Source organism: Enoplosus armatus, chromosome 11, assembly GCF_043641665.1.
Source record: "Enoplosus armatus isolate fEnoArm2 chromosome 11, fEnoArm2.hap1, whole genome shotgun sequence".
NCBI lineage: Eukaryota > Metazoa > Chordata > Actinopteri > Centrarchiformes > Enoplosidae > Enoplosus > Enoplosus armatus.
Window position 1 is genome coordinate 18,532,015 of NC_092190.1, and position 21,765 is coordinate 18,553,779.

The 21,765-nt window shown below is 38.4% G+C and overlaps 1 protein-coding gene across 1 annotated transcript in view; it reads right to left on the reverse strand.

Annotated features, from left to right (window-relative positions):
* The window catches only part of lrp1bb (low density lipoprotein receptor-related protein 1Bb), a 219,538-nt gene that overhangs the window by 126,385 nt on the left and 71,388 nt on the right, over nt 1-21,765 (reverse strand). The window contains exons 3-5 of the mRNA XM_070914847.1: nt 18,951-19,088; nt 1,642-1,761; nt 885-1,013 (exon numbers count right to left, since the gene is read on the reverse strand). Of these exons, the coding sequence (XP_070770948.1) occupies nt 885-1,013; nt 1,642-1,761; nt 18,951-19,088 (387 nt within the window). The remainder of the gene's footprint in view (nt 1-884; nt 1,014-1,641; nt 1,762-18,950; nt 19,089-21,765) is intronic.

The following is a 21,765-nucleotide window of genomic DNA, read 5'->3' on the forward strand; positions in this document are numbered from 1 at the left end:
AGAAGAGATTAAATCAAGATTAAATCCCCAAAATGAACATTTGTGGTGCAGAGTTTTAACTTCAATCTTACACTCAACACATTAATATGTTTTTCATTCCCAGCTGCTCCTCAACTACTGGCCTCAGAGAGCTCTATCTGAAATTTATATTCATGAGCTTTTACAACTAATGGTAACCCCATAGTTATCCCCGTACCACTATCGCTCTCTGCTAAATTAATATTAATGCATGTGAGCATTGGGTTCAGTTAAGTTTATGGGTAATCATATTCAGTTTATTCCTGGTAGGACACCAGTCACATTGATTAAAAGCTACAACAGTGGTGTTCTCCCCAGCTAGGTGTGTTGGGCCTCCAGCTATTTTCAACCCATATATGCCATAGTGACAACACCCGAAAATAAAATCATCTGCTTCACTTTATGGTTCAATGCACAACAGAAAAATATACCGCGCAAGGTTAAGCTTACCTACTTGTGGATGGCGGACCACCAAAACACAATACCTCTTTTGGTTGTTTTATTTCTAAATAGGCTGTTTTACTCATCAGGACAGATTTGTTACCAGCATCAGGCATTAACATAAATCAGGGTGACGCTGGGCATTGTCTCCACACAAAATACTCCAGACTGCTCCCACTTAAAATCTCATGCTCATTAATTTTATCATTATCCTGGCCTGACCATGTCTACCCATTCCCATGTGGGTGATAGATGTGGTCACTGCTAAACCACATTAATCTTGCCCTACCAAAGCTAGTGAGCACCAAGGCGATGAGATGCTAGAATTCCACTCTGGTTGAACAGAACCACCCTGTTTATTATTAGAAATGAAACTTACATACTATGCAGATTATGTTGTTTCTCAATGCAAGTGTGCCGCTCACCTTGTTTGGCTGTGCAAGATATCCTGTCAGGCTGCAGGATGTATCCTTCTGTGCAGCTGCATCTGTATGACCCGTAGGTGTTCGTGCAGGTTTGGCTGCATGTGCCGTACATGGCACATTCATCATGATCTTATGGAAAAAAGGAAGAGAGTCATTTGTAACAAATTAGGTGTGCTCAAATATGACCCAAATACATAAAGTATACTTAATGTGGCCTCACTCTGGCACCTCAAGCATAATTACTTCTACAACCAATGTGCCTTTTTTTGGAGCTGCTGTACCCTATAAAGCACTCTCTCATGTCTTCCCCAAACAGGATCAAATTCAGGAAGCAGTGCTACTTTGTTAAACCCCTTCCTCCAGCATAATTATGCAATTGTATGCCATGCCGTCGGTATAAGGTATGTGCAGAGTCCAAGTAAGACACTACAACTCTAGAGGCACCTTTGACAGCAATCCTGTGTTCCTCGCTGGCTGTCAGAAACCAGGGCTGTGGCACATACGAAGAGCATAAAGAGGGAAAGAAAGAGACAACGAAAAATTGTGTGCTGTATATAAAGTATGTGTCTATGCATGTGTGTTGGGGGGTGTAATGCACTGTACAAGAGGCCCTGCCTGCAGACAGATGGTTCTCATATACCCAGCACCTCCTGCTTATTCATCTGAAGGAAGTCTGGCCGATGGCAAAAGGAGAGATTGGGGTGGGGAAGAGGGAGGAAAGGGGGGGGCAGCTCCCACCAGCGTAGCTGAATCCTACCTCTGCAGCTCGTCCCGTCCTCGCCGACCTCAAAGCCGTCAGCACAGAAACAGAAGGTGCCGTTTCTCGTCATGACGCAGCCGTAGCGGCACCGGAGCTCGTGGCAAGCTGACAGGAGCTCTGTAGGGGGAAAGAGAAAGAGAGAAGAAGTGAGAATTAGAGAAAAGGGGTATGGAAGGGTAAGTGGAATGGGAAATTACTTTTTGATTTGGGAAACTACTTTATTAATTTTCCCCTTGTCATGTCGTGGACTCTATTAATTACCACATGGAAATGGAAGTGGTGTGAATATATTGGAGATGATTTAAAGAAAAAACTACAGGAACTGAAAAACAACTGAAAGAAATGTCACTGTGTTGATTTGTAAATGTCACAGGAGATAAACAGGTGGAGAGTAAAAAGTCATTCCATATAAGTTGTGACCCATCAATCAAAGACTTCTGACGTGCATGATTATTACCAGCCTTGCATTGTAAAGTCATCATTTGACACATTGATTGACTGGTGGTAGCCCTCAGGAAGGGCCAACATTGTCATTTCCCATGTATTTTCTGAATGTTGTGATTGGTAATGATGCTCTGTATAGCACAAATCTTTCAACAGAAAGGAACAAAGAGCAGCTAATTATAGCATGATGAACGTTCAGCAGAATAGCACAACTGAAAGTATAACACTCAAAACAAAGCTTTAATTGCGCAAAGATTGATATGCCACTACTGAACATTAATTAATGTCAACTTACAGCCCAAAAGATAAAAGCTTGCATTGATTGTCCTTGGTCTTTCCTTTCCCAACCATTTCAAGACATTATGAAATGCTGCAGCAGTGGACCAAATCCTTTCTTGACAGGGTATATTTATATTCAACAGCGCAGTGGGAACTGAACAACAATCAAGGCTTCAGTTGTCATTACTTTCTGAATGGTTTGGATTTTTAGGAGATGCAATGTCAGTGGATCAGACACTTTTAAACACTTCCAACAACAGTCCATTTGTCATTACAGTATCTAACTTTCCTGCTAGCGCACTGACGCATTAAGATGAATGGTGCATGTGGATTGTTTGGAGAGCAATATATAAATCGCACTGAGTGCAGGTTGGAGACCAATATGTCAACTGAAAATCAAAAACAGTTTGGAAGTGAGGGGAAAGAACAATATAGCAATGAAATGTGGTGAGTAACTGTTGACTAACAAGCCAGTGGCATTAAACATCTACACTAACTACACTTCTTCACACTTCAAGGTAAAGTGTTTTTATTCATTTTACTCAAATAAGAGTCATACAATGCTTGACTATGTAAGTAAAGCTAGAGTATAAACTCCACTGAAGTGTGTACAGAACACTGTCATTGATATTAAAATGAGCAGGCTGTAAAATGATGGCCCTTTTACGTTTCACAGCTACAGAGAGGGCTGAGATGAACTACAGGGGTGAACTTTCTGTGTATTTGGTTTTCATATATCCCTTAGAGGAGTTTTGACTGACGGGGGGTTGAGTGGAAATTACTGAATTTTCATTTTTTGAGGCGAGAGCAAGCAAACACAAAGGTATTGAAATGGTAAATGCCCAGTAGACTGGTCTTCAATGATCAGAGAGAGCCTGCTATGGTATTTATTAATACTCCTCACGGGTTTATAGTGGTGAAAGGATTCTGGGGTAGCAAGGAGCTGGAGCTCAATAAACTTCAAAGAAAGTATGGAATATGACATTTATCGTTTTGTGGCAATTCTAGTTTCCATTTATTCACCCACTAGAAAACTGACTGTCAGGCACACCTAGAGGTTTTGTTACACTATGAATGTGCAAGTATTTCTCTAGACTCTACGCTAGATAAGACATAAAATCATGAGTCCAAGTATTAGAGCCAGACAAATTATGTTTTCATCATTCTAGGATACATCTTAAAGGTACTGTAGAAAGTGAAATCTTCTTTGCCTTTTTTGATTATAAAGCAGCTCTAGGTGATATACAAATACTGTGATCAAGTATCAAAATGCTCCGTCCATAGAGAAATGCGGACAGCCCCTTTTCAGAAACTGTGCCTTTAAACGAGCTGTCAGGACTTCCATAAAGTTGTGATGTCACAACTATATAGTCACCGCACTCAGCCACGCCCCCAGCAGGTCATCAGCTCAACACACAGCACACCCACCAAGTACAGGGACGCACTCATCCACCAACTCAGTCTGACCGCTCTGCTCAGGTCTACTCTTCAGGTTTTTGGAGGTTGTTCAGTTTGTCTAAAACGGCTTGTTTCAGAGAGATAGTGAACTGAGGGGCTGCATTACTGTGAATCATGCAAAGCTACTCTAGTGGAGTCCTGAATTAATAATATAGAACTGAAATGAGCATAATATGGGAATATAAGAATATATTCTTCTGAAAACCAAATATATGGATCTTGACAGATATGTATGTATATTGTGTTCATGCATGAATATTCAAATATTAAAAGCCACTGTATTTTCATGATATAATTACAGTTAAAGTTGAAAATTAGAATTTTGTCACAATAGATCATAATTAAAAATAGAACCCTGTTTACTGCTGTGCATTAGTATCCTAAGCGATCCTTAATGTCAGAAAAAATAAGATTAATTGTTGTCATCCTGCAGAATGATTTCCAACCTAACCAAACACATGTATGCCGCTCTTGCTCAGTGAGACAAAAAGAGCTTAGTGATGTAGTATGGAGCCAAATTGCTCTCTAACTGCTGAAACTATATAGCTTCAAACTGCACAGAAAATGGACGTTTCCAACAATGCCTGCTGGAAGGATTTTCACAAACCAAGTCATTTTATGCCCACCAAGATACACAGACAGACCTTAAGTTACCCTTTGGAGACAAACCTCTTTAACACAGAGAGAGTTTTCAAACCACCAAACAAGTCAGAAAGATAAGCAAGGTCCTAACAATTCCAAAATGTCTGTGTCATGCGTTACAAGTTTTAAAATTCTGGTTCCTACCTGGGAGCTTATTACTGCACTCACATAAACCTCGGAGATATAACTCTGTCGCCTAAACATTATGTTCATATACAATTCATTTGCATTGGCTAAGAGGTTTTGCAGGAAATGTAACGCTGCCAGTTTATGATTTTCAAGTAAATACAAAATGTTCATGTGGATGGGAGGGCTTATATGTTGAAGAATCCTCTGATCCAACTTTCTGAAAAGCTCAGAGGTGTATTCTGTTGATAGTTAACGGAGTGCCTCAATCTGTACTGCCTTACAGCTCTCATTATGTTTGTCTGCACACCTATGGCAAAATAGCAGGAGCTCCTTCACTCTGTACTTTAATTTAGGGGGAGTTGTTTTAATTTCAAGAGATGTGAAAAAATCAAAAGACAAGGATTTCATTTTTCCAAATGACAAAAAGTAAATCTATCAGATGTGCAGAGTAAGCAGTATGCGCAGAAACATACATGTGAAGATACACATACTGTACGCGCGTACATGCAAACAAAAATACAGAAATACACAACTGTCACTTTGTGGCTGTATCCAGAATTCCAAAATGCATTTGCAGCTCAATTTAACAAGAGACCTTGCCTGATTTCAACTCGTTACACTCCATTTCCATCTTCAGTCGGACACTGCTCTAACCGATTTCTGTTCCCTAACCAACCACTGGAGACCAATGTAACTGCCTGAATCTTGACAATGCTGGACAACAGCTTGACAATTGCAGCTGATTGGCTAATCGCTGACATAATGTGGTGGTGATTATGACATAACACAAAACCATGGCATCTATCTTGCTTTGTTCTGCTCCGAATTACTTACGTTTTATGTAATTAGCATGCAAGGATAAACTAAATTAGAAACTTGCAGTGAAAAAGCATTTTTCCCATTGAAATGTCTTTCCTCCACATCAGGATACACACTACATTTCAGCCTGAGCTTGAGGTGTGGGAATGAAGTGAATTATAAGCATAATTACATTCAGTTTCAACCTTGGCTGTATAGTAGCACTCTTAAGCTGCCTACCAATGACGTCGCCTACCATTCATGTCATGTAATGTCATGTAATGAAGGCCAAACTGATAGTCACAGCTGAAAAGTGGTTAAAACACTTCCTTTCACATACCTTCAGTAGACAGCAAACTATTCTATGCTATAGGCTATTTTGTGTGTGAGCTAAATGTCACATAGGTCACTCCATCTGCCGCTGCCTTAAAACCACATTTTCTGTGAATATGAGCCGCTAGCTGTGAAAGCAAAACATTTATGTCAAACTAATTTAGAGGACCAGGATGTGTTTTGGTTATTTTGAGGGTTATACGTGTGAGATTGTGCCAGACATATTGGGGTGGATTAGAGAGCAGCACTGCTGGCAAAGAAGAGGCACGTAAAGCTCAACAATGAAATGACGAAACAGTGAATACAATCAGCCATCATGATGGCAATGGCTGTGGAGAAGGTGCAGGTTGAAAATGACCAGAATTACACCCACCTGCCACAGAGCCACATGCTGGTAAAATTTGCCTGCTTGGATAGATGCATTGTCACTGCCTCCTATTTTTCTAAGGCATTAGCATTTGAATGGCTCAGTACTTTCTCTGTCCCTTCTGACTGCCATGTCAATCAAATCAAATCAAAGAAAAGAATGAGTTTGTATGAAACAGGTTCCTGACTGACATGACTTGAATTCTCAGCAGACCAACAGCTGGACAGGAATTAACAGGAAGTGGGCAAAAATAGACTAGAGGATGTGTATTAAAGATAGTAAAGTTCATATCCAAATGTATAGTGTATCTATATATGGCTACATCCTTTCTCTATATGAACGTCTGCAAACCTTTCCACATCTATGTAAATTAAAAAAAACTATTACAACATGCAGCACAACAAAAATGTGTATTAAAATGATGCCTGGTAAAAAAAATATTTTGAGGTAGAAGGTTTTTTTTTTTTTTTTTTTTTTTTTTTTTTTTTTTTAAATTGTCAGCACTTGACAGGTGGGTCAAAAAACGAACGCTGCTTCCAGCCATCTCTGTTTACCCATTCTTAAGCTTGTGTGTGGACCCCATGTGACCTGTGCATTATTATTCATCGCGTGCTACGGTAACTAGCACGCTTCCCTGTTGTGAAGCAGTATGCAAAATGACTACATGCCGAGCTGAAGATATTCAAAACTAATCCTTATATCTGCTCAAAGACGGCAGATGATCAGCTTTCCCTCTTGGCAAACACAGAGTGCTGCAGGGATTGTATATCTGCCATTGAGCCTGCTTGATGCTTTTCACATATCAAGAGCTATGCAGTGCTACCTCTGACAACATGAGTCAATAGCAAAGTACATGTAGTGACCTTAAAACTATGGTCTGCAAACATATTGTTTGTGTAAATAATATCCTTTACAGTAGGTACTTAGAAAAGGTTTTCATTTTCTGTGATCTATACTTAATATTACTGAATACTGGCATTAATGAAAACATACCTCTTGTATGCCGTCTCCAGCAAATGAGGAATAATACAGTGAAAGATACATTGGCAAGGAAAGAGTGCATTCAAATTATGAATTGTAACCACAAAGATGATTTGAGAAGTGGCACACTTCATTTATTCTATTATCTTCTCCACAACGTGTAATGACTGCACCTTAAAAGAAGCGACTGCTGAGGTTCAGAGTGCATGTAGTATTCATGAGTTGCTGCGCAAACATATATAAAACAGTAAACAGTATGAGCCTAGTCATCCCATACCCTTTCACAACGTAGAAAACTGAAATACGTGGCCAAATATCACTCAGTCTGAAACACAGAGGAATATGCATTCACAACAGCAAGCCTGGTCTAATTTGCAGTCTACAGCAGTCTAATTTGCTCTAATCAGATGTATCAACAAATGATTCTAGCAATTGCACAAAATTAATTCCATCTGTTTTCACATTATGCCTGGTAAAAATAAATGTCGGTTGAGTTATGTGAAGCTCAGAGGAGTGAATTGTGGGAACAACAATCAGGTAAACTTGTGTTCTCTACAAGTTTGATGTCAGCAAATAACAGTAACGCTAAGTTGATGTGCTAGCTTGCAGTGTCTCTCTCTCTCTTGTCTGTCTGTCTTGCTAACCTAGCTGGACAGTGCATCTCTTGGTCTGTCTGTGTCTTGCTTGCTTGCTAGCCACTTCCAGGGCTGTGTTCTGTGACTTTGAGCCTGACAAAAGTGAGAGTGAAATGCAACTATTTATCACACTTGATAAACGCCAGCTTTGAAAAGATAATTGGTCACGCGTGCTTGCACACACGTGATTTTAAAACAAGATAGATTATCTAGTCTCAGTCCAGGTTTAGTTACTCTAGACTTATGCAAGATGGAAAGCAATGGCTTGACTATTGATCAAATATTGAATTTAAAATGTTTAAAATGAGCTGGGCATACTGGGCAATATGGATGCACATCCCTCTGTAAATAACCATCAAGTCTTCAGCCAAGCCATAGTATAAATCATACTTCATAAGAGAGTATTTTATATGAGAGAAAAAGAAAGAGAGAAGGTGATGGAGATGAGGGGGAAGAGCAGGTTCCTGTACTGTTCAACACAAACAAAAACTGACCTGATCCGATTCAGACAATGTAATTACCACAGAGATATACGGTATATGTTCTTTGGTGATTACAGGTGAGATTTAGTCTTTTCCAATGAGAATATTACACTAAACTATGCATCAAACTTTAACCAGGTCAAGCAAAAGGCCCTACCCTCCAACCCATTCATAGGGATGGGGGTTATAGAGAAATACTGTATTTACTGTAGTCTATTTAAAGATAGTGTTGCTTACATTACACAACTTGGTTCAGTACCATGTGAATTGGCAACATGTTACAATGAGGGGGCCCCCCAAACCAAAACCCCAAAGTCTAGGGGTGGCCCTGATTCAAATCAAACTGAAATTAAATTCAGTGAAGAATAATCAGTATATATCATCAGTATTTATTTTGACTTGTGGACTTTCACATTTTGAATTAGCAAAAAGAAGATATTTAAGTTTAGTTTTAGTTTAGTTTAGTTTTTCTCTGCAGTGACAGTGTTAGCTAACACAACCCTGAGCTGTGCAGCAGCTGCCGATGACTTGATTGACATCACATTACGTAAAAGTACAGCCTATTAAGAACCAGGGTTAATGTTAGCAAGCTTCCACTAGTATGTTAGCCTTCATTGTAAGCTTCCACTTTCCAAGTGGAATAACAGCTTCACCATAAAACGCATCCTCCTAAATGTTTGTTGTAAAGGGAACCACAAACAATGCATAAACAAAGCCATAGGGCCTTGTTGAAAAGGGGAAAAACGTGTCTTGCATCAAAGTTTATAGACTATTTAGGGCTATGATGAGTTGACAACGTGTCTCCTAGCAAATCAACATGGCTTTTTTTTTAATTGAAAAATATACATAATAGTTGCTGTATCATCATTACCTTACACAAAAGCGAAGATAATTCAAATTCGAGTTCAACTTAAAATTTGTAGTTTTATTCACATCCTTGAAAAACTACAGTAGCCTTGAATTTCTTTCTATGTGGGACATAAAATTCACTCCACAGCATCACTCAAACAAAGAGTCACACATCTATATAGCAGACCATTTCAGCAGAAGTTTCTCAGACCTTCCACTTTCAGACACACAGATGGTAGAGTATGAATGGCGAGTGTGACACTGTTCCTCTGCCAATACAAACAAGAAGCCTCACCATGGGCAAGAAAAGACTAACCCAAGGCTAACAGTCAGATTGCCCCATCTGGCCTAATTATGCCTTCCCTTTAGGGATAGCCATGGCCTTTGTCTCTGAATAGCCAGCCTTTCCCCCAAAACTCTGTTTGCAGTCAAGGCCTGTAATTAATGTGGGACCAAATTAAGATGCAAACCCAACACATAAGGTATACCCATGGCTGGCTCAAGGACCTTTAATGAGTGGTTTTCCTACCCATAAATTAGGAGCTTAACCCGATCTGTAGCTGTGGTTGGTATCCTCTGGGTGGCAGGAGTGACAAGATTGATTCCACAACGATGAATTGGGTCATAAATTCCCTGGGGTTCAAACCTTCAAGAGTTTCCAGAAGTGTGTGCAGCGAAATATTATTTGTATAAGATCTGCAATGATTGCAGTGACACAATTTATTGACAAGGCTTTAGAAAGTTATCTGAGAAGCTTAAGTGTGTCAGCTTTGATGTGACATGGAGCTGTCCGAATGGTCTAGAAGGTACGATTTTCCCAAGAAATTGAGAGATACATGCTTATATACATGTAGTTTTCAAAAAATGTAATCCTGTAGCTCAAACTAGGGCTCAAATGTGACAGTAAATGTTGTTAATCCCTCAAAGCACAATTCGCTGAGGGATTTGAGAACTGGTGCACTGCCAGGCTTCTGACATGCCCTTAAATATTGGAAGAAACATCATGGGTGTGGGTGTCGAAATCTTCCAGCAAACAATGAAATTTTAATTCTAACCACTCCTGAGGAAGAAAATCCGCTGTAATAGGATTTGATGACACCAGATTGTTTCCTCATATTAGAGAGAGTAATGATATGAGTGACAATATCTTGCCAGACTGTGGAACAACAAAGTAAGATGCATGAAATATTGATTGCCAGTGTCTGCTGTGTCTTTTATAGTGTGTAGTGGGGCCTGGGAGTCACTCCTAACCAGTGTTACCAATATAACAAGACTTGGAGCGTCAAGTTAAAAAGTAAAAATGAGATGAGTTTAAAACATGTAATACTTTGACAAATCCCTCAGAAATTACCTTTAAATCATCAGATGGATCTGTATTGGAAGTAGGAAGTAGGAAATAAAACACTATTGGAAATTACAACCTCATCTTCTCTGGGAAAGTGACTGCAGTGAGGTAGAATAATACACTAAAAAGGATAGCACATTGCAGAGTACCACCGGAGAGAGGAGAGCGATCACTTTGCCTACTAACTGTAAATGTTCCATCCATTAGAGGGGCAAAAATTTAATAAATATGCTAATATGTTACAGTCTGTGAGGCTGGTTGGCAGCACATTTTCAACCTACTGAGAAACACTAAAAAAATCATTGAGCTGTATTCATAGTTAGTCATTTCGGAACAAGAGCATCACTTATCACAGGCTCCTTCACCCTGGAGAAAAGGGTTTGTTTGTTTGAGTTGTCATAATGAAAAGTTAATCAAGTGAGATAATTGAATGTTGTTCAGAGACAGAGGGTGGGAGGTAAGGTGCATGACATTGTTTATTTTGCAGAGGCTTTATCATAAGGAAATAAAGAAAAATGTATACTGATGTTTTCTGAATTATTTCTCACGTCAGAATGTCACAGTCAGAGACTATTATAAAAAATGATTAAGGTATGTGTTTGCCAAATAAGATGAAACAGGGAGTCAATGCCTTCTCACTTCCATGTCAGTAATGAGATTTTTTTTTTCTGCTACTTTACAGCCAATGTACTCAGAAGGCAACTATAATTCAAATCCCTAAATAGCTTAAATCAGTGTGTTCTCCGCAGAGGGCAAACACATTGCCTTTGACAATTTGTGCTATAACATGGAAATCATTGCTGCATAAAAGTCCAGATTACCCTTACGTGGCAGAAATAGATCCATATATTTTGGAATCAAATACATTAGAGATCCTGTCAAAGCAGAGCGCTGGGGGAGGAAGCCACACCTCATCAACATTCAGCGCCATTTAGAGGATTATTCTTGCTGACGACTTTCTGTTGGAGTGAGTGAGACTGTCACAGGCTGACAGTGAAAGTCCAATCATATTTAATCACAACCAACTACGCTCTCTAGGAGGCAATTTGGGATGATGTTTGTGTGTTCGTCTTTCCTTTCTGTGTCATAAACCATCTTATTCATTTTACAAGTCGTTTTTTGCAGATCAGAGCCAATATGTATCCCGCATATAATATCGAATTCTCAATAAGTGTGAGTAAACACTGATATAATGGCTTAACTTTTAATGCTTTCAGTGTCTGGATGCAGCCAAACTTCAAATGAAAGATTAGGATTTTGGACAAGACCACTAACACTGTATTTAAACAAAGTATCGGAGATGACTGCTATCCCATCTGTGCTGGTGACTGCAAATGAACAGTTGAATCTGTGTTCCTATCAATTACAAGGAGAAACAGTGTGTTTTTGTACTAGTTTTTTTTTTGTGCCTCAGAAAGTTCAAATATGGATGTATTGCACATTTTCTTTTTCAGGGTAACCAGGGCTGTTTGAAAGTGAAAAAAAATGTGATGTCAATAGTTGCAGTCAAGATTTATTATGGATCATATACATGAATTCTAAAGGTGTCACATAGATATGTCATTACAAAACAGTAATCAAACTTATCAGTGAAATCTTTAAGGTGTTTAGTGTAACTCAAACTATGGGCTTGCGGTAGGGCTGAACGATTTGAGAAAAAAAACGCTTTGCTGTTTTTCTGATCAATATTCCAATTCCAATAGTTTTCTACAAATTTAACAACAGGCCTGTATTGGTAGTCTACATAGTTAAAAGACAAGTATCATCACCAACTTATCTTGTTTCTACGTGAACTAAATCTGATAAAATAATGCAGTTTCTTGCTGTTGAGATACTCACGTGGTTCTCTCTTTATTTTTTAATTCAGTCAAAGTCAGAACATCTAAGCAAATGTGCCTGGTGTTCAAGAAACTTTGACCAATTTAGCCCACATTCATTTAGATATAATAGTTGTACTTGACATTACTCAAATTTAATCATGACGCTTAAAAAGTGGCCAGCTGCATAGTCGGCCAGTCACAACTGCTGGCAAATCATGTCTGACAATATTATGATATCAGCCTGACAACTCCTAATGATACTGTTGACAGCACTGCACTGTTGATAAGCTTAAAATGATGATACGATGTGCTTAAAAGTTTAACTGAGAGATTCAGATTGATCGTTTATATGAAAAAGACTCTGTTGGTCATTTAGGAACAATAAAAACACAAAGCCAAATATAAAAAACGATATGATCTGATAGTGTTTCTTCTTCCACCGAATCAATCAATGTCTTTGAGTCAATAATACAGACATCAGCATGCATAGAGCATATTTACCAACAACAGCCAAGAGTTTCTTTGTTGTTTTGCCCACTTACAAAATTAATGAAATTAGCTGCAGCTGAGTCAATTTGCTTCGACTGTAGACTAAGTACGGTCATTATAGAGAGTGAAATTAACTGGCTTAAGCTTAAACTTTCACTTGCTACAGCTTGTTAAGACACAGTTAATTATGTAAATTGCAGGTCTTATGATTTGGCAATTGCACTCTTTCAAACATGCGATTTCACGTAACTTTTACTCAACTACTAACTTTACTCCAGTCAAACCATGACACTAAACTCTTTGACTTCTTAGGGGTAAAGGGTCAACATCTAAATTATGATTTATTTACAAGTATCATAGTAAGTATACAATATACATCTACCTACAATAGCAGTAGTGTACTTTTCTGATTGAAATCCACAAATTGTAACAATCGTCGAAGCACATGGAGAGCATTACAGTTCATTCAGACAGCTCACGTGAAACAAATTTAAACAAAGTAGATATTAGATAGAGAACACTGATCCATTTTTCCCTAAAGGAACACACTTGAAAGCTTAGCACAAAGAGAGAGAGAAGAGAGATCAGGGAGCAACAAACTTCTCCACTGGGGGAAAACCTCAGAACCAGAGCCTGTAGGGGGATGAAATGGAATAGTGAGTGCCAGCAATAACTGTGGCAGCTATGGTTGTATTGTGCGCAGTGAAGCAGCCCTTTCATTGACAATGAGAGAGCGAGCACATGCGTGACAGCTTAAACAGAACACTATATGAGAGTAGGGCTCTGGATATGTGTATACAGTGTGTGAGTCAAGCCCCAGTCCCATTTTGATTTTTGCAGTGCAACTCGAGCTGTCTGAACTAGCTTCACAGGCCTCACTCTTTTACTGCTGGAAGGTTAACAAAGCATGAATTATATCTATTGTGTGCCATTTTTGATATTCCAATTGACCTGTTTCTGTGTGAGTAGCATTTTTTTCCTGCTCCACACTTCATCATCAACAAATGATGACTGATTCTGCAGTAAATGTCAAGTAACCACGAGCTATTACTAAATGAGGTTATTAATGATGAATGTAATGGTTTGGGTCGAGCTTAGTCAGAGATGAAAATACCAGAGTACTTATTAATGTGTTGACTAAATGTCAGTAGCAGTGAAAGATGTTGTGAACTGCATGTCGTTCTCATATTAGCAGTCACCTTTTACATGTATAACTGCTCACCCGATTCTGTTATTTGAATTAAACATTCACTCACTGCATTTCAGTTTAGATGAAGAGAAGATACAGAGGACAACCCAGCAGTATCAACTGCTATACAAAATCAATAAATGCTTAAATGCTTGTTGATTAAGGCTTTGTGCTATGAAAACTAAGGCAGCTCAATAGTATGTAGAGAGTATATGATAGTATACGAAATGATCTTTATTCTTGTAGTCTAGCACAGGAAATAATATATTGAAAACTCATCACAGCAGAAGAGCTTTTTCCCTTAAATATACTGAAAGAACATAGAGTATATATCTGTGTAGTATAGCCCAGGAACTTTCTTCTCATGGGAAGGCAAAGACACGTCTATATTTCCATGACACTGACATGTGTTCTCACTCCAGAGCTTGTGTCCAGTAAATGCAATATGATTTGGAATTTGTATTTCTGGTATTTCTTGCTATAATCGTAAGAGAAAGTATAAGTATTTTTAATGTGAATTTGCACGTCATCATTTCATTGAAGAGTGTTGTGCTACAATTTACATGCAACTCCAATTCAATTGCATGTGCACTGAGAAGGGCACACAAATACCATATAAATGGGCAAAGCACTGTATTGGGAGGTCATGAAAACAATGTCATAGCTCTTCTTATGCCAATATTCATACTGCCATGAAAATGGAGCCAAGGTATGATGTTTTTATCACCTCTATTTGACTTGTAAAACTTAATGCTGATGATCCAGTTATGATATGCAAGTCTCAGCATTCAAGTGTTTAAAGCCATATGTAGAATCTTGTATGTAAATTTGTCATATTTATGGCACATACTGTATATAGCTAAATAGCATATATGGCTTATTCTGATGGCACACATTTGTTTGTAGAAAAATAGACAGTCAGTAGACAGTCTCAGTTAAAATGATTGCCACTATCAGAATATTACTTACTGGGGGAAACCAAAGTCAGAAGAAGCAATATGAAGAGGATGACATTCAATAACTGGCGCTCAAATGTTGGTCTGATGGAGTAAAAAAATGACTGAACGAGGATCTAAATTTAATCAAACCATAACCTGTTTAAATTTTAAGGCTGTTCTCATACAATAAGTAAGACTATAACCCAACTGCCGTGGAAATGAATAGCAGATGAAGTGTTTTCATCAGTTATGTAATTTCCTGCACTATATATAGTCAAGGCTGCATTGCTTGCAATCACTTTGAGACAGCAAAGTGACAGCAGTTGGCGTCAATCTATCAGTGATCTTTGATGACACTGCTGTAAATGTGCTGTCATCTCCAGCAACATTCAAACATCACTGTTTCAAAAAAGCAGAATGCAAACCCAAGAGCTTAGTACTGACAAATATTGTATTTTATATAATTATTTTGTCAACATGGTTTGTTCCCACACAAAAGAAAATAATAATATGTAGCACATTTTGGTGCAAAAGTGAAAGCATTGAGTAAACTGTTTGAACAGACATGGATTAATACTGGCATCAGAATTAAACTTTAATTTCTAAATTATTGTAGGAGAGACCTAATGCCAAGACATATGGCTTGACAAAGTCTCCAAATTCAGTTTCTGAGCAGCTCCAGACTGTTCCTTTTATTCACCATGTTCATTTGAAGTAATGTGTTTGTGTTCACTTACAGGGACTGCCCTAAAGATAACATATGAAGTCTGAAGCCAAACTGTGTTTTTTTTTTTAAGTCTGACATTTGTCTTCCACAATACAAGCAGTAGAGACTGGAGATCCCACAGCAACAGCCATGAGCATGCGATTAAGAATGAGCAAGTTTCCTGAAGGTGAACAAAAAGAGTTTGGTGGTTTTCCATCTGGGCACCTTCATATCAAGGCCTCTCGGGATGTTCAGCATGTATATTCATAAGAGGTGGGCAAGAAAGGGAGGGAAAAAAAGTTTTGTAAGAGACCCAGCTGGTTTCCTAAAACTTCTGTTTGGTGACCTCAATCTCTCCTGCTTCCCAATGAGTTTGCTCTGTCCATGTGGAACTAAGCATACTGTACAGTACGCGTCCCTGAGTGAACTTAAGCAGAAGGTCGGCGCCACACAAACTCAGAGAGACAGCTATGTGTTAACTTTAACAAGAAGTAAAACAAAATGTGTAGATAGAAAACAACTTCAATTTTTCTAACTAATTTATTCCCTGAAACAGAATCAATCTTTCTGCTGCTTTAGGCAAAGAAGTCAAGCAGCTCAGTGCAGTCAGAGATCACAGGGACTTAGAACACAGAGGTGTTGAATGTTAGGGATGTGTGAAGTGACAACAGATAGACAAGTGGATGTATGCCGTTCACAAGGTTAAGGCAGTGTGGAAGCTACGGCAGTAATGTAAAAGGTCAGACAATGTGCAAGGTCAACATACCGTAGTTAAATCAGTGATAAGGTAAACTCTCTTAAAGTCTATACAAGGCCATAGCAAGGCTATTTATCAGGTATGACAATGGAAAGTGAATAAAAAAGCAGATGCTGTTGGGAGTTTTGGCAGCCAATTTTTCAAATACAAGTAGAATTGCATTTGTGCATGACATGGTACTTATTGGAATAAAATATGAACAATAAAAACAATTAATTTCTCAATTTTCATGAAAATATTTTGAATGTTTTCTACAGAGATTTTGCAGTCCCATTTTAGATGGAATTATTATGTAATACTGCCGTGAAACAGAAAGCTGTCAGAAAGTTACAGTGAAAGAAACAGACGCAGGATGAAAAATGCAGTAGATCTGTTCTCCATTCTAACCTTGACACTTTGAACAAAACATGTAAAATGAAAAGCGGTACATCCAAATGAAGCTGATGCATAAGAGAGCATAGATGCCTCTGGATTTATTTGTAATTCAAGTGTGGCTCTATTCTTCATTTAACTCATTGCATTTTAACTTACAGAGAAAAACAATGTTTTTTTTTAAGTGGAGATTGGAGGTCTTGAAATCATAGTCTATAAATCGACTTGTGAAAAATACCTAATGCATTATACCAACAATGAAGTAGTGTGGCATATAGAATGTCTTTTCAAAGATATTCATGTTTACAAAAGCATATAGAACTTGAAAAGACAACAAATCTGAAGAGAGCCATATGGTAGCTCATTTATTTAACTACATATACAGTATATACAAAGTAACAATATAGCAAGTACTGATTGGAGATACATGAATTCTATTTCTGATGAAGCGTAATATAATTCATGATTCAATAATTCAATGATCGTTATTATTGATGTTGATATTCAATACCAGGTTGGACTGTAAAGCAAGAAAAAAAAAAGGGTTTTGTGCAATGAGTGCCCTGTTATTTTCCTGCACCCAGTCTGTCTTTCTTTACTTTCAAGTTGCAAGTTGCACTGATTTACTTTTGGACCAGGTTCCAGGAAGTCTTTGTGCTTTTGATTTGCCTCCAAAATAAAGACACATTCAAAAGAAAAAAAATAATTTGTGCTCCATGTAAGATACAGCGAGGGGAGGCTTGGGACTGCTGTTATAGTTTAATTGTATGCTAGCAGTATATTAGAATAGGGTCTAATCAGTTTCCTTTTGGGGGATCTGTAATAGAGAGAATAATTATCAAGTTGCTAGCAGTATGAACGTATTGTCATGACGGCTACTTCGTACTGCTGGATGTGTGAAGGACCTCTTCCCATGAATGTATAGAGTTGAACCAGGTGGCTGAAATAGCAGTTGATGATTTAGATTTGTATTACCTTGTCCTTCCAGCATCAGTGGGTTAACTGCCATTTTTCTGCCTGTGTTGACACACTTTATCAGTATGGCACAAGGAATGGGAGACATCTGAGCCTGCAAACACTCCCTGTGTGTTACATGGGCTGACTCGAGCATTTCTCTCAGGTGGCGTTTTGCATTTTCATTAAACCTGACATGATATGAACCCAGTATTTGAACCAGGTTTGCAGACCTCTTATCCAGAACAGACCACAAGGCATTAACCCTGCAGGGTATCAAATGTATGCTATTGCTGTTACAGTTTCTCTGGATGTAGCCTGGGCTGTATAAACACATCATTTATCCTAGATGTATCCATTTTTAGGTGATCTATAAACTTAAATGGCAATTTCTAAATCAAAACAGACATGTTGCGTATTGTTAATGTCTACCCCCCTCAATCAATATTGATTCAAATCCATTAATTCTGGTCCCAGGCAATCTACCATGTAAATGCATCAATGCAAGCAATAGTGCAGCTAGGTAGTGAAATGCTGGAGCAAGAGATTTCTGCTCTGTGCCAACAAACAGGCTTTTGGACTTTCCACAGCTGTGAATCAGAGGCTACCATATCCTTGCATCTAGCACTCACACAGAGACAAAGCCCAGCATGACTTTAACTGTCTTACAGGTCAAAAAAGGTCGTGGTTCCTGCCAGACAGGGCCACTGTTGTGCCAAGATAGCAGCAATCACGAGAAGCCAGGTGTCCATAGCAGCTTGGTATAGTTGCTAAGAATGAGAGCAACAACGAAAACTTGTGTACAACACAACACCTGGTGCTACTGTCCCACTGTGTCTCTTGTCTGTTCTGACAGTAAGGATGATGAGAGGTAACCTTGGCAACCAGTTCAAAAACAAAAGTTAAAAAGTGCCAGCTGAAGTCACCATTTCCTGAATTAGCATTTTATTATCAACCATCATGCATTAAGAGTTGAATTTAAGTGTTGCAAAGGACAGATTAAACAGTACTTATCTATGTGAATGTGATAATGATCCTTTAACTGTGATAATCAATGAAAATCACGCTTTAGCTCAAACTTACTTGATAGAAGTTTGGAATAATGAATATCTTATGCAAAGCACATTAACAGAGAATAAAAGTAAAGCATTTTCCACAGCTATATATTTTACAAATGTAATACAGATTTAATGTTTAAAATACATTTCACAATCTTAATAATCCAAATAGGATGAGCACAATCAGATTAATTAACATAATAATGAGAATACTTATTAATATATGTATTCTAAACCCAAGGCGAAAAGAGTCAGGATATGAAAGCATCATTAACTCTTACCTCGACAGTGAACTCCTTCATCGTAGCCATCCTCACAGTCTTTAGCCCCATTGCAGAGTTTGTTGAAATGGATACATTTTTTTGTCCCGATGCATTGTATGTGATTGAGGGGACATCTGATCACCACCTCCTGTGCACCTAAAGAGACAAAAAAACGTTATCTCCGTTTGTTTCAACATTAATAATTCATATACTACATCAGAGCCACATTAGCTTTTTTTCCAGCATATGTAGTAGCACTTAGTGTGAGAATGAAAACCATATGTGAAATAAATTTATACATATTTACATATTTCATTGTCATTATCAGTCATATGTTTTGCAGGTAAACTCATTCTCCCAGTATTTTTTTGAGTGCCTTCTCAAAGTGCTGATACTTCAAGACCTCATTTATAGGAGGCAGAGGAGCCTATGCATATGCAAATGTATTTATACACAGCATTGTTCTTTACACATAGCAGATGTTCACCACACTGCTCTGCAGCCACGCTGGTGAACCCCTATAACAAACTGCCCGACTCCCTGTGCCAGCCAGGCAAACAGCGGAGAGCAGCTGTTTAAGGATTCATGAGGCACATAGGTGACCCTCATTCATGTGGCAGCCACGGGAGCACATAAAACACAGCTGACCAGTGCGCCATCACTGTAAATGTGTCACATCTCCACCTTAACTACACTGATATCAATTACCAATGTGCCGTTGCAGCCTCTTAATGGGGAGATTTATCACCCACGTGATGGGATCTGTAACAACCCAGAGATCTCCCACCCTTAGGAACTCACATCAAGCACACTTGGACCATCCTGACTGGGTGGATACTTAATTCACGGCATTCACTTTGTACGTTAAGAGATGCCGCTATGAATGTGGCTATTACAAAGAGGGCTGCCATCCCTTGCTGATTTACAGAAGGGATATGTGGACAAGTAGGTGTGCGCCTGTATTGACACAATAATGACTCATATTATTTTCTCCTCCCAAGCGCTTTTATTGCTTTAAAAAGGGCAGCAAGAGATCTTCTTCTTTAATGAATATTTCTTGGCTATCTCTTCAAGCACCAGTGATGCACACTATTTTTATGCCATATTTCAGTAAGTCGAGTGTAAGTGACCTTGTCTCTGAGAGTTCATATTTCATACATGAGCAAACTGGCAGCCTCATCTGCTGAGCTCCGAAAATGTGTTTAAAGCATCACTCTTCATTTCTCTTCCAGCTCCTTTTGGGACTTTTTGATATTTGTGCTCCTTTCAGGCTTCATGTATACAAAAACCTATTTGTAAATCCATCACACATATATAGCATATATATTTACAATGCATATTACAAAGGCTTAACTTGCTTTCTAAATCATTAATCCACAATCGGTAAATAAACACTGAGGATGACATCTTCAGAATATCGAGAATGGTCTTGAAAAGGTGTGTCTACTGCATTTATTCGCTTGACTTTTGTCAGCAATCTTGTTTATAAAAATGAAAAGGAAAAGAAAAATCCATTTTAAACTTCTAACATTTCATACATTTCACACATTAGGAATAAAATTCAAATAGGTGCTAGATCCTGTTTAACTGTCGTACGTTTCAAAATACACAGGACAATTCCACTCACTTCAGAAAAGGGACACATTCTCACAGAACATTCAACCCAGTGCCACACCATAGCACATGGCCATTTGGCAAATGTGCTATTTAACGCACAGCTGTAAGAGTCTCTGACAAAGTAACAGTGTTGTCAGCCTCTCCCCTTGCTTTCTCGCCACATGGGTTCTAATCTAATGTGATAAGGGGAGGGATGGTGCATGAATATTCAGTGGCTCTGATCTGTCATGCAGGGGTACACAGATGGTCTCTCAACGGCTGAGGTGCTCAGAATTCCTCTGTCAATTCCCAAACTACTGTACTATGTTGGACGATTGCTCAAAGTCGTATATACAGGAGAGTACACTACGCCACGTAACACATCCTCTGACAGCTATACGGAGCGTCCAAGGTGCTGAACGACGCTTAAACCCTCATGCATACTGTATGTGCCTCATCAGTTCACATGAGACCCTCTGAAGCAATATGCAGTGCACACAGTTTGACCAAAGCTGGAATGTCTTGTTAAAAGGAATATGTTCTGTTTTAGCAGAGAAAAATTAGACAAATCAACAAAAAGTGATTACAACTCCCCAGAGGCCATTAGGGATGATGAGCTGTGAGATGAGCATCTTCAGCAGCAAATACTATTACTACAGTATGTGTTGCACTGAAAGGTTGGCTATTTCATAACTGCATTTCTTGAAAGTATGAAAAGAAAAATAAGACAATCTCAATATAAACTGGTGCAGTCTATGTGTTGCTTCTAGTCATCTCAGTGTCTGTGGATGTTTTAAAATAAGCAAAATCTATCTATCGCAATAATTGGTAGTAATTTGTGTGGAAAACAGACAGACAGACAGATAGGGGAGTTAAATCAAAAGAAAACATGTTGAAAACATAAACTGTAGTAGGTGCCTGTTGTATTAGGCAATTCTTGATGTATAAATCTCCAATTATTTTAGATGAAAACTGCACAGTCCCAGTAATGGTTTGATAAATGAATAATGTCCAGAAATGAAATACCAGTTTAATCATAACACCTTGAGTGGAAGGCAGACGTTCCCCTGGTAAAAGAAAATTATAAGTGTGATATGCTTATTCAGGTAAAGCGGGAAACATTTCAGCATCAATATTTATTCATGCCTATTTTACAGTAACACAACTAAGAATTTAAGTAAAACAATCCCATCTAGTCTAAATACTGAACATATATTACTCATATTTGTGTTTTAAT